Source organism: Lutra lutra, chromosome 2 (genome assembly GCF_902655055.1).
Source record: "Lutra lutra chromosome 2, mLutLut1.2, whole genome shotgun sequence".
Lineage (NCBI taxonomy): Eukaryota > Metazoa > Chordata > Mammalia > Carnivora > Mustelidae > Lutra > Lutra lutra.
In genome coordinates this window covers 154,531,597-154,548,010 of record NC_062279.1, presented here as the reverse complement: position 1 = coordinate 154,548,010, position 16,414 = coordinate 154,531,597, and the positions used below count along the sequence as shown (strand labels likewise).

The following is a 16,414-nucleotide window of genomic DNA, read 5'->3' as shown; positions in this document are numbered from 1 at the left end:
ACCTTCAGTTTGTTTTGTGAGATTAAGAGTCACTTATGGTTTGCCTCCCTCCCAATCCCATCTTGTTTCATTTACTCTTCTCCTACCCCCTTAACCCCTCATGTTGCATCTCCTCTCCCTCATATCAGGGAGATCATATGATAGTTGTCTTTCTCCGATTGACTTATTTCGCTAAGCATAATACCCTCTAGTTCCATCCACGTCATCGCAAATGGCAAGATTTCATTTCTTTTGATGGCTGCATAGTTTTCCATTGTGTATATATACCACATCTTCTTTATCCATTCATCTGTTGATGGACATCTAGGTTCTTTCCATAGTTTGGCTGTTGTAGACATTGCTGCTATAAACATTCGGGTGCTCGTGCCCCTTCAGACCACTACGTTTGTATCTTTAGGATAAATACCCAGTAGTGCAGTTGCTGGGTCATAGGGTAGTTCCATTTTCAACATTTTGAAGAACCTCCATGCTGTTTTCCAGAGTGGTTGCACCAGCTTGCATTCCCACCAACAGTGTAGGAGGGTTTCCCTTTCTCTGCGTCCTCACCAGCATCTGTCATTCCTGACTTGTTAATTTTAGCCATTCTGACTGGTGTGAGGTGATATCTCATTGTGGTTTTGATTTGTATTTCCCTGATGCCGACTGATGTGGAGCACTTGTTCATGTGTCTGTTGGCCATCTGGATGTCTTCTTTGCAGAAATGTCTGCTCATGTCTTCTGCCCATTTCTTGATTGGATTAGTTGTTCTTTGGGTGTTGAGTTTGCTAAGTTCTTTATACATTTTGGACACTAGCCCTTTATCTGATATGTCGTTTGCAAACATCTTCTCCCATTCTCTCAGTTGTCTTTTGGTTTTGTTCACTGTTTCCTTTGCTGTGCAAAAGCTTTTGATCTTGATGAAATACCAATAGTTCATTTTTGCCCTTGCTTCCCTTGCCTTTGGCGATGTTCCTAGGAAGATGTTGCTGCGGCTGAGGTCGAAGAGGTTGCTGCCTGTGTTCTCCTCAAGGATTTTGATGGATTCCTTTCTCACATTGAGATCCTTCATCCATTTTGAGTCTATTTTCATGTGTGGTGTAAGGAGATGGTCCAATTTCATGTTTCTGCATGTGGCTGTCCAATTTTCCCAATGCCATTTATTGAAGAGGCTGTCTTTTTTCCACTGGACATTCTTTCCTGCTTTGTCGAAGATTAGTGGACCATAGAGTTGAGGGTCTATTTCTGGGCTCTCTATTCTGTTCCATTGATCTATGGGTCTGTTTTTGTGCCAGTAGCATGCTGTCTTGATGATGACAGCTTTGTAATAGAGCTTGAAGTCCGGAATTGTGATGCCACCAACTTTGGCTTTCTTTTCAATATTCTTTTGGCTATTCCAGGTCTTTTCTGGTTCCATATAAATTTTAGGATTATTTGTTCCATTTCTTCGAAAAAAAAATGGATGGTACTTTGATAGGAAATTGCATTAAATGTGTAGATTGCTTTAGGTAGCATAGACATTTTCACAATATTTGTTCTTTCCAATCCAGGAGCATGGAACATTTTTCCATTTCTTTGTGTCTTCCTCAATTTCTTTCATGAGTACTTTATAGTTTTCTGAGTATAGATTCTTAGTCTCTTTGGTTAGGTTTATTCCTAGGTATCTTATAGTTTTGGGTGCAATTGTAAATGGGATTGACTCCCTAATTTCTCTTTCTTCTGTCTTGTTGTTGGTGTAGAGAAATGCAACTGATTTCTGTGCATTGACTTTATATCCTGACACTTTACTGAATTCCTGTACAAGTTCTAGCAGTTTTGGAGTGGAGTCTTTTGGGTTTTCCACATATAGTATCGTATCGTCTGGGAAGAGTGATAGTTTGACTTCTTCTTTGCCGATTTGGATGCCTTTAATTTCTTTTTGTTGTCTGATTGCTGAGGCTAGGACTTCTAGTACTATGTTGAATAGCAGTGGTGATAATGGACATCCCTGCCGTGTTCCTGACCTTAGCGGAAAAGCTTTCAGTTTTTCTCCATTGAGAATGATATTTGCGGTGTGTTTTTCATAGATGGCTTCGATTATATTGAGGTATGTGCCCTCTAGCCCTACACTTTGAAGAGTTTTGATCAGGAAGGGATGCTGATTTTGTCAAATGCTTTCTCAGCATCTATGGAGAGTATCATATGGTTCTTGTTCTTTCTTTTATTAATGTGTTGTATCACATTGGTTGATTTGTGGATGTTGAACCAACCTTGCAGCCCTGGAATAAATCCCACTTGGTCGTGGTGAATAATCCTTTTAATGCACTGTTGAATCCTATTGGCTAGTATTTTGGTGAGAATTTTTGCATCTGTGTTCATCAAGGATATTGGTCTGTAGTTCTTTTTTTTGATGGGATCCTTGTCTGGTTTTGGGATCAAGGTGATGCTGGCCTCATAAAATGAGTTTGGAAGTTTTCCTTCCATTTCTATTTTTTGGAACAGTTTCAGGAGAATAGGAATTAGTTCTTCTTTAAATGTTTGGTAGAATTCCCCCGGGAAGCTGTCTGGCCCTGGGCTTTTGTTTGTTTGGAGATTTTTGATGACTGTTTCAATCTCTTTACTGGTTATGGGTCTGCTCAGGCTTTCTATTTCTTCGTGGTTCAGTTGTGGTAGTTTATATTTCTCTAGGAATGCATCCATTTCTTCTAGATTGTCAAATTTGTTGGCGTAGAGTTGCTCATAGTATGTTCTTATAATTGTCTGTATTTCTTTGGTGTTCGTTGTGATCTCTCCTCTTTCATTCATGATTTTATTTATTTGGGTCCTTTCTCTCTTCTTTTTGATAAGTCTGGCCAGGGGTTTATCAATCTTATTAATTCTTTCAAAGAACCAGCTCCTAGTTTCGTTGATTTGTTCTATTGTTTTTTTGGTTTCTATTTCATTGATTTCTGCTCTGATCTTTATGATTTCTCTTCCCCTGCTGGGTTTAGGGTTTCTTTCTTGTTCTTTCTCCAGCTCCTTTAGGTGTAGGGTTAGGTTGTGTACCTGAGACCTTTCTTGTTTCTTGAGAAAGGCTTGTACCGCTATATATTTTCCTCTCAGGACTGCCTTTGCTGTGTCCCACAGATTCTGAACCGTTGTGTTTTCATTATCATTTGTTTCCATGAATTTTTTCAATTCTTCTTTAATTTCCTGGTTGACCCTTTCATTCTTTAGAAGGATGCTGTTTAGTCTCCATGTATTTGGGTTCTTTCCAAATTTCCTCATGTGATTGAGTTCTAGCTTCAGCACATTGTGGTCTGAAAATATGCAGGGAATGATCCCAGTCTTTTGATACTGGTTGAGACCTGATTTAGGACCCAGGATGTGATCTATTCTGAGAATGTTCCATGTGCACTGGAGAAGAATGTGTATTCTGTTGCTTTGGGATGAAATGTTCTGAATATATCTGTGATGTCCATCTGGTCCAGTGTGTCATTTAAGGCCTTGATTTCCTTGTTGATCTTTTGCTTGGATGATCTGTCCATTTCAGTGAGGGGAGTGTTAAAGTCCCCTACTATTATTGTATTATTGTCGATGTGTTTCTTTGAGTTTGTTATTAATTGTTTTATATAGTTGGCTGCTCCCACGTTAGGGGCATAGATATTTAAAATTGTTACATCTTCTTGTTGGACGGACCCTTTGAGTATGATATAGTGTCCTTCCTCATCTCTTACTGTAGTCTTTGGCTTAAAATCTAATTGATCTGCTATAAGGATTGCCACTCCTGCTTTCTTCTGATGTCCATTAGCATGGTAAATTCTTTTCCACCCCCTCACTTTAAACCTGGAGGTGTCTTCGGGTTTAAGATGAGTTTCTTGTAGGCAACATATAGATGGGTTTTGTTTTTTTATCCATTCTGATACCCTGTGTCTTTTGATTGGGGCATTTAGCCCATTAACATTCAGGGTAAGTATTGAGAAATATGAATTTAGTGCCATTGTATTGCCTGTAAGGTGACTGTTATTGTATATTGTCTCTGTTTCTTTCTGACCTACTACTTTTAGGGTCTCTCTTTGCTTAGAGGACCCCTTTCAATATTTCCTGTAGAGCTGGTTTGGTGTTTGCAAATTCTTTCAGTTTTTGTTTGTCCTGGAAGCTTTTAATCTCTCCTTCTATTTTCAATGATAGCCTAGCTGGATATAGTATTCTTGGCTGCATGTTTTTCTCATTTAGTGCTCTGAATATATCATGCCAGCTCTTTCTGGCCTGCCAGGTCTCTGTGGATAAGTCTGCTGCCAATCTAATATTTTTACCATTGTACGTTACAGACTTCTTTTCCCGGGCTGCTTTCAGGATCTTTTCTTTGTCACTAAGACTTGTAAATTTTACTATTAGGTGACGGGGTGTGGACCTATTCTTATTGATTTTGAGGGGGGTTCTCTGCACCTCCTGGATTTTGATGCTTGTTCCCTTTGCCATATTGGGGAAATTCTCTCCAATAATTCTCTCCAATATACCTTCTGCTCCCCTCTCCGTTTCCTCTTCTTCTGGAATCCCAATTATTCTAATGTTGTTTCGTCTTATGGTGTCACTTATCTCTCGAATTCTCCCCTCGTGGTCCAGTAGCTGTTTGTCCCTCTTTTGCTCAGCTTCTTTATTCTCTGTCATTTGGTCTTCTATATCGCTAATTCTTTCTTCTGCCTCATTTATCCTAGCAGTGAGAGCCTCCATTTTTTATTGCACCTCATTAATAACTTTTTTGATTTCAACTTGGTTAGATTTTAGTTCTTTTATTTCTCCAGAAAGGGCTTTTATCTCTCCAGAGAGGGTTTCTCTAATATCTTCCATGCCTTTTTCGAGCCCGGCTAGAAAATGAGAATCGTCATTCTGAACTCTAGATCTGACATGTTACCAATGTCTGTATTGATTAGGTCCCTAGCCTTTGGTACTGCCTCTTGTTCTTTTTTTTGTGGTGAATTTTTCCGCCTTGTCATTTTGTCCAGATAAGAGTATATGAAGGAGCAAGTAAAATACTAAAAGGGTGGGAACAACCCCAGGAAAATATGCTTTAACCAAATCAGAAGAGACCCCAAATCGTGGGAGGGAGAAAGGGGATAAAAAGAGGTTCAGAAAGAAAAAAAAATGAAACAATTAAAAGAAGAAAACGAATAAAGAAAAAATATAAAAAGGAAAAAATAGTTAAAAAACATTTAAAAAGAAAAGGGTAAAAGTTAAAAAAAATTTAGCAGAAGAAGAGAAAAAAAATTTAAAAAGAAAAAAAATTAAATTAACTGCAAGGCTAAAGAATCATGGGGAGAAAGCCATGAGCTCCATGCTTTGCTTTCTCCTCCTCTGGAATTCTGCTGCTCTCCTTGGTATTGAAACTGCACTCCTTGGTAGGTGAACTTGGTCCTGGCTGGATTTCTTGTTGATCTTTGGGAGAGGGGCCTGTTGTAGTGATTCTCAAGTGTCTTTGCCGCCAGCGGAGTTGCACTGCCCTTACCAGGGGCTGGGCTGAGTAATCTGCTCGGGTTTGCTTTCGGGAGCTTTTGTTCCCTGAGCGCTTTCCATAGAGTTCCGGAGGACAGGAGTGAAGATGGCGGCCTCCCAGTGTCCAGCCCGGAGGAGCCGAGAGCCCGGGGCCCCACTCCTCAGTGCGCCCTCAGAGAACAGCGCCCAATGACTCCCATCACCCTGGCCTCGGGCCGCGCTATGAGCTGACCGAGCCTGAGACCGGTTCAAGGTAACCCCGAGTTTAGAGCTCACTCCTCAGTTCTGTCTCTGTAGCCGGCTTCCCCATTCTAATACCTGTAAGCTTTGCGACATTCAGATGCCCCCAATCCTTCTGTGACCCTGCGGGACCTGAGGCCACGCTGACCCCGCGTGGGCTTCACCCCGGTTAAGCCTCTGGAGCGATGTCCCTCAGCGGAACAGACTTTTTTAAAAGTCCTGATTTTGTGCTCTGTTGCTCTGCCGCTTGCCGGGAGCCGGCCCCTCCCCCCGCGGTCTATCTTCCCGTTGCTTTGGATTCACTTCTCCGCCAGTCCTGCCTTTCAGAAAGTGGTTGATTTTCTGTTTCTAGAATTGCTGTTCTTCTTCTCTTCGATCTCCCGTTGGATTTGTAGGTGTTTGCAATTTTTAGATAAGCTATCTAGCTTCTCTCCCGCTACCTGAAGTAGTCTCAGCCTGCTATTTCTCCGCCATCTTGACTCCTCCCTCTTTTTTTTTTTTTTTTAAGATTTCATTTCTAAGTAATCTTTACACCCAATGTGGGGCTCGAACCTACAACCCCAAGATTAAGAGTAACATTCTCTATGACTGAACCATCCAGGCACCCTGAGTTCTATGTTCTTTATATATAATTTTGAACACTCACCCTCTATTAGACATGTCATTTGAAGTATCTTCTCCTACTCAGTAGGTAGTCTTTTAGTTTTGTTGATTATTTCCTTTGCCATGTAGAAGCTTTTCATTTTGGTGTAATCCCAGTAGTTTTTTTTAATTAAAGATTTTTTTTTAAATTTGACAGATCACAAGTAGGCAGAGAGAGAGGAGGAGGAGGCAGGCTCCTCGCCAACCAGAGAGCCTGATGCGGGACTCGATCCTAGGACCCCGAGATCATGACCCGAGCCAAAGGCAGAGGCCTCAACCACTGAGCCACCCAGGCGCCCATAATCCCAGTAGTTTATTTTTGCTTTTATTTCCCTTTCCTCAGGAGACATATCTAGAAAAACATTGCTATGGTTGATGTCAGAGAAATGACTGCCTGTCTTCTCTCCTAGGTTGTTTATGGTTCAGGTCTCACATATAGGTATTTAATCCATTTTGGGTTTATTGTTGTGTATGGTGTAAGAAAGTGGTCCAGTTTCATTCTTTTGCATATAGCCGTCCAGCTTTCCTAGCACCATTTGTTGAAGTGACAGTCTTTCTCCCTTGCATATTCTTGTCTCTTTTGCCAAGAGGCATATAAACATGGGTTTATTTCTGGGCTTTCTGTTCTATTCTATTGATCTATGTGTTTGTGTGCCAGTACCATACTGTTTTGAGTATTATAGCTTTTTAGTAACTCTTGAAATGTGGGATTGTGATACCTCTAGCTTTATTCTTCTTTGTCAAGATTACTTTCGCTATTTTAGGGTCTTTCATGGTTCCAAACAAATATTAGGATTATTTGTCCCAGGTCTGTGAAAAATGCTATTGGTATTTTGACAGGGGTTGCGTTAAATTTGTAGATTGCTTTGGGTAGTATGGACATTATAACAGTATTTTTTCTACCCATCCATGAGAATGAACTATCTTTCCATTTGTTTGTTTGTTTTTTTTAATATCTTTCATGATTGTTTTATAGTTTTCAGAGTATAAGTCTATCATCTCCTTGGTAAAGTTTATTCGTAGGTATTTTACTTTTTGGTGCAATTGTAAATGGGATTGTTTTCTTAATTTCTCTTCCTGCTGCCTCATTATTAGTGGATAGAAATGCAATGGATTTCTGTAGATTAATTTTGTATCCAGCAACCTTTACTGCAAGCTTCTTTGAACTCCTTTGGGATAAGGCAGGGTGTGAATATGTACATGTGCTGTCCATGCATTCATGTCTTGTGTGGATAACTCTTCTAATCACCATTTAGGAAGTAGAAACACAGTTGGAGGAAGTGAAGAAGAAGTCAGAAAATGAAATCAAGCAGCTGGAAGAAGAGAAAGCAGCCCTAAATGTGAAGCTCCAGAATTCCCTGCTTGAGGTAAATCCCAAATTAATTCAGTGCTTGGGAGTGATGGGTGGGAGTCTTGGCTAGCTGAAATGCCAGGAAGCACAGAAAACTGGCCTGACTTCTGTATGTTCAGCATCCTTGGAAGAAAGGAAAGGACTTTGGCCTGACAAGAAATCTGCCTCTTGGGGCATAAATTTAGCTGTGAGTAACAGAGAGCCTGATTTATGGAGGCTTAACAAAGAGGCGTTTAATGTCTCACATAAAAGGAGGCAGTAGGCTGCTGGGGTGGATTCTGTGGCTAAATGACATCAGATCTAGTATATCTGAGATTCCCACAGTCTCCCCTCCTCCTGGGCTGGGTCCTCACTTTCCTGGGTTTTAGATGCTTTTGCCTTCATGGACTCCTTCCTCCATTGAAAAAAAAATATCAAAAATTGTATTTTATGACCACATTGATATAAAGATTAATATAGCCAAGCTGTATTTTTACCACCTGACTTTAAAAGAAATTCAGACACTGTTGTGGCCCCTAAAAGTTGTGTAGTCCCTAGGTCCTGTGCCTGTTGCATCTAAGGGGAAAGTTAGCTCAGATTCCCTCAGGCTTAGAAAATGAGTGTCACCACCCTCTTGTCAGGTCCAAATTTACACCAGGAAATGGGGCATGGGGGAGGTGATGACCAGGCCTGCCCACTTCATCAGGAAACCACAAGCCTTCACAGAGGGCTCCCACTGACTCCTCCTCCCATCGGTCATATCTGTGTCACCAGGCCAGCCTGGGGAGGCACAGAGGAGGCAGGCAAGGGAGAGAGGAGTAGAGAATGCCTATAGACCAGCTGAACATCACATTTGCTCTGTGTGCTCACCTGTCCAGACCACCCAGAGACCAAGGTCAAAGTTTAAAAGAACAGTTGACCATGTTCTGGGGGGAACTCGTGGGAGGGACTGGAAACAGGCTTCACTCTTGGCTCATTAGACCCCCCAAAATGTGAAGGGGTTTCCTTGTTTCCCCTGTCCTCTCTCACATCTTCCAGATGAGCCCTGAATCCATGCTCCCCTCAGGAGTCCATGAAATTGGTTCCTCAGCCCTGACTGAGTGCCACAACTTCATAGGGGAGCTTTTAAACATCTAGAAGCCATGTGCAAAACAGTATCGATTGTTTAGAAATGCATAGTGTCCCCAATCTGGAGACACGCCTGAGAATGACAGAAGGAAATCTGAACCGCAGCTTGTTTCTAGAAGGGAGAGAGAGTGTCAAGGAGACACTCAAGGGCCACAGCTGTATTTGTGATATGTTATCTCTTTGGCTGTGTGAGACGCATGTACACATTACGGTTTTCTCCAACCTCTTTTTCTGTGTCACAAGTTACCATGTTTCTAAAAGCTGAGCCTGCCAGACCTCAGACTTGATATATTAGGGGCTCAGGAGGAGTGGTCCTGGAGGCAAGGCTCTGCTCCAGAGCCTTCTGTTCCACTTCAGCCAAGGTGGCAGCAAGGTGAAGACATCCATTTCTTTCTTCCTCCTCTCTCCCTCTCTGTCAAGTTGTACTGTCAGTTTTCACATTGGCTCTGGACTATGCTGCTCTGCAGAGCTTAGGGAGGCTTCCCATATCTGTGTGGGACCAGCCCAGTCATGCTTCTGACATGGGACACTGGGGTCCCCCTGCTGACTCTTTCTCTAAATGCCCAGGAGACCTTCTCTCTAAAAATGACAACAGTTAATTTTGCTGAGTGTTTACTTTATTTAAGGTGCTAAGTCTTTTACGTGTATTAACTTTTTTTTAAATTTTTTATTTTTTCAGCGTAACAGTATTCATTATTTTTGCACCACATCCAGTGCTCCATGCAATCCATGCCCTCTCCAATACCCACCACCTGGATTCCCCAACCTCCAACCCCCCACCCCTTCAAAACCCTCAGATTGTTTTTCAGAGTCCATAGTCTCTCATGGTTCACATCGTGTATTAACTTTTAATCCTCACTACCACCATACAAGGTAGGTACTAGGATTATCCCTGGCTTACAAATGAGTAAACTGGGGCTCAGAGAAGGTAAATCACTTCCTCAAATCCAGCCGGGTAATGACTAGTAGGTCTAGGATTCAAACCCAGGTAATGGGGCTCTGAAGACCCCACTCTTAACCATGATGCTAATACTCCCTCTAGCACGGTGTGCCGCGCATTTGATGACAAAGATCATTCAGGACCTGAGTATCTGCAGATGGCTGGCCTGACCCAGAGGCTGATCACGACTAAGCACTTCAGGCCGGCGTCTTCATCCTCCATTTTTTCCACCACCGCTTACCAAAGCTAGAAATGGGCCTGACCTCCTCCATCCTTACCTGGAGTCCCCACCCCTGCCCCATCATCACATCCAATCAGTTGTCAAGTCCTGTGGGTCCTATCACTAAGGTCTCCAATCCTCTCCTCTCCCTTTATCAGACCCCCAGGATGGCTTGCCTAGACTCTGTTTTTCTTTACCTCTTTCAGATGTTACACAAACAATTGCATAGGACTCCCATTTGGATATTTTGTAAGCCTTAGCAAAATGCAGTATAAATAGTTTCGTGATCGTCTTCTGTGATGTTGCCTTGAGTCTGTCAAGAGCATTGGCCTATATCTCCCTGCCCCCACATTCTCCCTGGGCCAGCTAATTCCAGAACTAGCCTTCTAAAACCCAAATCCGCTTAAGACCCCACTCCTCCTTCCCCCAAATCTTTAATTTCCACGTGTTTCATAATTGGGGCCCAGCCCAACCCACCACCACTCTTGCCCAGGACTCTCTTTCCTCCCACCCACTCCTGCATGCCCGGTCCCCAACATGGAATTTTCCTAGTCCTCACGCACATCCTGCCTTCCCTCTGCCATTGTACCTGCTACTCCTGTCTCCTGGAATGTCGCTTGTCACCCTTGCCACTGATGGACTCCTATTCATCCTTCAGTGCCCCTGAAGTGCTCCAGACCTCCCTGGGCAGAGTTTTTTGCTGTAAATTCTCTGCAGTAGTATGTGTCTCATAGTAGTTATTGTGAGGATTAAACAACTTTATACTGCAAAATTCTTAGGTCTGTGCCTGGCACAGAGAAACACACCATTCATGGTACTATTATCATTTTGTCTCCTGAATGTTTCTGTGATGATAACCATTTACCTGCTGCCTCCTCCACAAGATGAGAGCTCCTGGAAGGCCTGGGCTGTATTTTATTCTCTTACCATTTTGCTCTCACTCTGTCTTTCTTCCTTACCTCCTTATACTTGGCATGGGGCCCGAGGAGGGTTAGGTTTCCTACCAAGATTTGTTAGCAAATCTGAGTTTTCTTTATGGTTATTTGCCTTGTTCTTCTCAGCGTCTAGAGCAGAGAAACCAGTCTGTTTAATCGATATTCTACAATTAGCTGGCTAATCATCATCATCATAATTAGGGCTATACACTTGAATAGTACCTCCTAACCACTCTTTCTTTGGTATAATTCTTAAATATTATTCATTTTCTTTACCAACTATCTTTTTTAAAAAAGGAAAGGAGTGATCTTCCAGGTGGTGTGAAAGCCAAGGAAAACCACCTTACAGCTCCCATATAGGTGTATTTATGGCCATAATTTAAAGGGAACTATACAGTACTCTACCTCTGCCAGGATCATCTTTTCTAGAAAGATGAAACAACCAGCCCATTAGAAGTGGCCTTTCCAGAAACACGTTTAGAAGCTGTCCAATCGGGCACTGTCCCCAGAACTGGTTGACCCTGAAGAATGGTTTCCCAGATTAATGACCCCATCGGGAGATGGGGGTCCATATCATTACCAAGTATTTGTTTTCTTCTATTTTAGGTTTTGAGACTGGAAGAATTTATCCAACAGAATAAGGTATGTCCCGGAAAAGGCAAAGAAGGAACTGGAAAGCCCCAGGAACTGGATTGCCAACAGCACAGCATTTTAAAGACCCAGGTAACCTCTGGTTTTTTCCTGCTTTAATTAAGGTTATATCCCTTCTCTCAGCACTTCATCGTCCCTAGTGACACATGCTGGTGTTAATGGGTTCTTTTATCTCCCCGCTCAGAGCTGCCAAAATGTCTGGAAAAAAAAATCACCACAAAATCCATTTGCAAAAGCTATGAAGAAAATAGAGTTCTGAGTAATTATCCACGTGGTTTGAAAAAGAACAAGGCTTGTCAGATGAAATCTTCCTTCCCTCTCTGAGAGGATCTTGCCTGGCAGATAAAAGGGTACTCGCCCAGAGGCGGCCTTGGGCTCTGCCCAGCAGGAAGCATAATAATAATGCCACTGGCCACCTCCCTCTGCATGGAGATACCAGTTACTCTTATGCTAGCCCTCCCATGAGGCTGCCCTTTTACAGACCCTACTCCAGGGTGGAAGCTGGTTCCCGTGAGTCCTCTGTCCACTCATGATAAGCCGTTTTATTTTCCTAGGGCCATCATAATGGATCACAACACACTTGGTGGCTTAAGCCACAGAAAAGTGTGGTCTCACAGTTTTGGACATCTAGACGTCCACAATCTAGATGACTGCAGGGTTGGTTCTGTCTGGCAGCCATGAGGGAGACTCTCCTGCATGCCTGTCTCCCAGCCACGGATGGCTGCTGGCAATCTGTGGCATTCTGTGGCTTGTGGATGCATCACTTCGAGCTCTGGCTCTGTCCTCAAGGGGCCATCTTCCCTGCATGTCTGTGCCTCTGGGTCTTCACAGGGCATTTGTCTACGGACCTTCGGATCCTTGGTTAGGGTCCACCCTAATCCAGTAGGACTTCATCGTAACTAATAACATTCACAAAAGCTCCTATACAAATAGGATCATATGAATAGGTACTGGGGCCCAGAACTTCAGTATATCTTCCCAGGACCACAGTTTAATGCAGCAGAACATATGCTCTCATTGAATATTTGGTGCATGATGTCAAACACATAAATAATTCCTGTGAAGTCAGCATTTGAGTGTCCTGGCTTCATTGACCCTCTTGGTTCAGCTTCCCTATTAACCTCTCCAGCTGCAGCCAGCAAAAGGCCATCACCGTAACATTCTATTTTGTTGCTGTCCCAGACTTTCAGTCCACTTCATACTCCAGGCGGGAAAACATACGTGAGTCTGAATCTCATTGCTTCATCCTTGCCCATCTCTTATTCACCATGTCCATGTGCCTGAGTGTTGACAGGAACTGCACTTTCTCTCCTTCGACCCCAGACTTCCAGAACTTGAGCCCTGGTCCTGCCAGCAGTCCCCAAGGCCCAGACCACTGGGCTGGCCCCTATTTAACCACATATTCACTGGGGTAAAAATGAGCCAGAAATCTGGGAGATACGGATGTGAATGACAATTAATGTTTGTACGGGACCCGTCAGCTCTCGAGCACGGTCCCCATCTATAGACTTCTTTGGAGTCTTCCAACAACGCTGTAATGCCCTCATTTTACAGAGGAAAAAACTGAGGCACAGAGTAGCTGGGTGACTTGCCCATGATCATAGGCATGTAAGCACCCAGGACAGGACAGAGCCACTGGGTCTGTGGCTCTGAGCCCCATTCCCCTTGTGAGAGTATCAACACATGCCCAGGATGCCTCCCAGGTAAAACAGACCTCAACTTTGTCTTGGGGTTGAGCAGGGCAGCCAGGATGCCCTGGGTTTCTCCCTCTGACACCCAGACTGGGGGAGAATCCTAGAGCACCCTCTTTGCCCCACATAAGCCTGCAGGAGAAGGCTAATGGAGCATACGCACCTACCTCAGTGGGACTGGTCCTTCCTGCTCTGGGGCCATGCATCCTTTCTGATGGCGTCTGCCTGAGAAGTATGCAGATATTTCCATCCTCCCTCAGTTTCTCAAGAACCAGCCTCATGAGCTTGCATTCTGCTGGAAGAGCACCTGGCCCTGGGGACAGCTGAACTTTCCACCAGCACCCTGTGCCATTTCCTGGAACGATTCTTTCTCAAATATTCAACTATTTCTCAGCTCCTCACAGTGACTGTAGCAGGGAGGTGGGACAGAGTTGGCTGGGCTCCTGAGTGATGAGATTCCAGTGAAAATAAGATTGATAAGCTCAGGAAGATGGAGCATCAGCTGGATTTTGGGGGGAGAATACACACACCTGAAGTTCTAGGTATGTCCCAGGGCAGGTGAATAAAGGTCAGAGCTGTTATGATAGCTCAGAGTTTCTCTGCCTTATCCCCAGCCACTGCCCACCAAATGCCAGGAGCATCTCCCCAGTAAAATGTCCCAGTCAAAAATGTCTCCAGATGCTGTCCTGTGTCTCCTGGAGGCAAAATTGCCCCCAGTTGAGAACCACTGATGTAATTAAAAATTACATCAAGGAATTGAGGAAGTTCAAAGTACACATGCATGTTAACAACCCTAGGTTGGTTCACCGTGAAACTTGGCTCTCCTCCCGCCCTGCTTGGTCTAGAATACTGTCCCTCATGAGCCCGGTTTGTAGAGAGCAGTACACACCCCTCCTGTGTATGAATTGCACATGGAACTTCAGGGAACATCAGTTCCATTTGATTCAACTCTATATGCACGTTATTTATTCATTCCACGGTCATTTGTGGAATACCTAGGATGGGCCAGCCTCTGAGCTAGACCCTGGAGGAGAAAAGCATTCATAAACCAACAGCTTTAAAACCACTGGACACTTAGTAATAGAATTAAACATCTGGTGCTGTATTTTTTTTCTTTCTTTCCTTTCTTTCTTTCTTTCTTTCTTTCTTTCTTTCTTTCTTTCTTTCTTCTTATCAGAAATGCTGGGATAAACCCAAGCATCTGTATTTGTATTTTATTTTATTTAAAGATTTTATTTATTTATTTGACAGAGAGAAAGATCACAAGTAGGCAGAGAGGCAGGCAGAGAGAGAGGGGGAAGCAGGTTCCCTACTGAGCAGACAGCCTGATGCGGGGCTCAATCCCAGGACCCTGAGATCATGACCTGAGCCGAAGGCAGAGGCTTAACCCACTGAGCCACCAAGGCGCCCCTGGTGCTGTATTTTCTATTAGGCAACTCCTATGTGCTTTGCAGGCATGACTTATTCTCTTAAATTGTTTTCTTTTCAAATAATTAATCCATATATGTGGCAGAGGATTTAGAAGGTGTATACAGGCATACAGTGAGAAGCTTCCCTCCTCTCCCTAGTTCCTTGTCTGGTTTCGTTGTGTTTTATCTCTTCTTGTGTATCTGCTCAGAGCTATATACCATGCATATGCAAGCATAATTATGAATTTATTATTTTTTTCTACAAATGGTAGCATACTGGCCTGGGCTCTACTTTTTCTACCTCATTAAATTTTCATAGCTTGGAGATTGCAATACATCAGTACATTTCCATATCAACCTCCTTTCTTTGAAAGAACAACTGCCCAGTTTTCCCCGTACAGAAAACCGTAATATATTTACTCTTTCCCTTATGATAGATATTTATGTTGGTGTTCTCCATTACAGATAATGCTTCAATGGATAGCTCTATAGAGGGATATACTGTAGCATCACTGTTAGGCGAGCTCCCCCTAAAACAGATCCCTGTGCTTTTACTGGCTGGACAATCTTGGACAAATGATTTAAAGTCTTTTTTCTTGAGCCTCCTCATCTGTAAATTGGGACAATGATATCACTTACCTCAGGGGACTTTTGTGAGGATGAAATGAATTAATATATGTACAGTGTTGGAAAGTACCCAGCATGTGCAAATGCTTGGTGGATGCTAACTTACGGTCATATAATTTTCTGGGTCCAGTGGCATGTGCGTCTCTAACTTTGATAGTTGTGCCACATTGCCTTCCATTGATGATGTCTCAGTGCACACTCCCAACAGCAGCACATGTGACCATCTGTTTCCCCATATCCTGGCCAACACAGTGCATTATAAAACTTTCCGAACATGACCCATCAGAGAAAATTTGGAATTTAGTTCAAATATTTTTGGCAAGCTGACTGTATGTTAGCCAACTGAGTCAAAGTTTGACTTGGGCCCTAGAGATACAAAGTCCTGGAGAATTTCTTAGGTTGGTGGAGAGGCTGTGTGAGTGGCCCCCTGCAGCACAGTCATAGAAGGCCCACCACGTGGACTGACCCACAAAGGGCCATAAAATTTAAGTTTGTTCAAGACTCTGGAATTTCAGTTTAGGCCATTGGCTTTTCTGCCAGAGCCCTACAGTGAGTCAAGAGAGATAAAAATAATAATGTCAGCTGAGACTCGAGCTGTTTTCCCTCCACTCCCAGAACATACTGAGAGAGGGTTGCCAAGCCTGGGTGTGGCTCTGTCCCCAGCACAGTTAGCTGGGACTTTGTCGAATCTTTTGTCTTGTCGAACCTCATGTTAAGTCTCTTTGATTCTCTTAGTTTTTTTATAGCTTTTTTTTTTTCATTGGTTTTCAGAAAGCCATGTCAGCCTTAGTACTTCTGAAGGGAAATTTTTTTTCTGGAAGACTCCTCTGGTGCCTAGGTCACTGTGAACTAGGACAGAAAAGGGGTATATTTTCCACAGAGTCTCATGCCTCTACCCTTCCAGAAGAAAAAGGAGAGTCATTGGTGATCATTATTATTCAAGTCTTTTTTGCCTCAACAAATATTTATGTGTGGCATCTACAGGGCATGGGAGCTGATTTCTGGGTCAATAAGGCCCAGTGTTGGTCCTTGGAGAGTTCCATTTCCAGCAAGGGAAATAAGTATTTACTTAAATAGTCACATGGTATGATAAATACTGTAATAATGGCAGGAAGATTCTTTGCAGTCAAGATGAGAGAGGCAGGTGTCTGCCCAGGGAAGCCCAGGAAAATTC

The 16,414-nt window shown here is 43.2% G+C and overlaps 1 protein-coding gene across 2 annotated transcripts in view; it reads left to right on the top strand.

Moving 5' to 3' along the window:
• The window catches only part of FAM184B (family with sequence similarity 184 member B), a 194,762-nt gene that overhangs the window by 121,976 nt on the left and 56,372 nt on the right, over nt 1-16,414 (top strand). For both annotated transcript variants that reach the window (XM_047718983.1, XM_047718984.1), the window contains exons 6-7: nt 7,566-7,676; nt 11,469-11,585. In XM_047718983.1, coding sequence (XP_047574939.1) covers nt 7,566-7,676; nt 11,469-11,585 — 228 coding nt within the window. The remainder of the gene's footprint in view (nt 1-7,565; nt 7,677-11,468; nt 11,586-16,414) is intronic.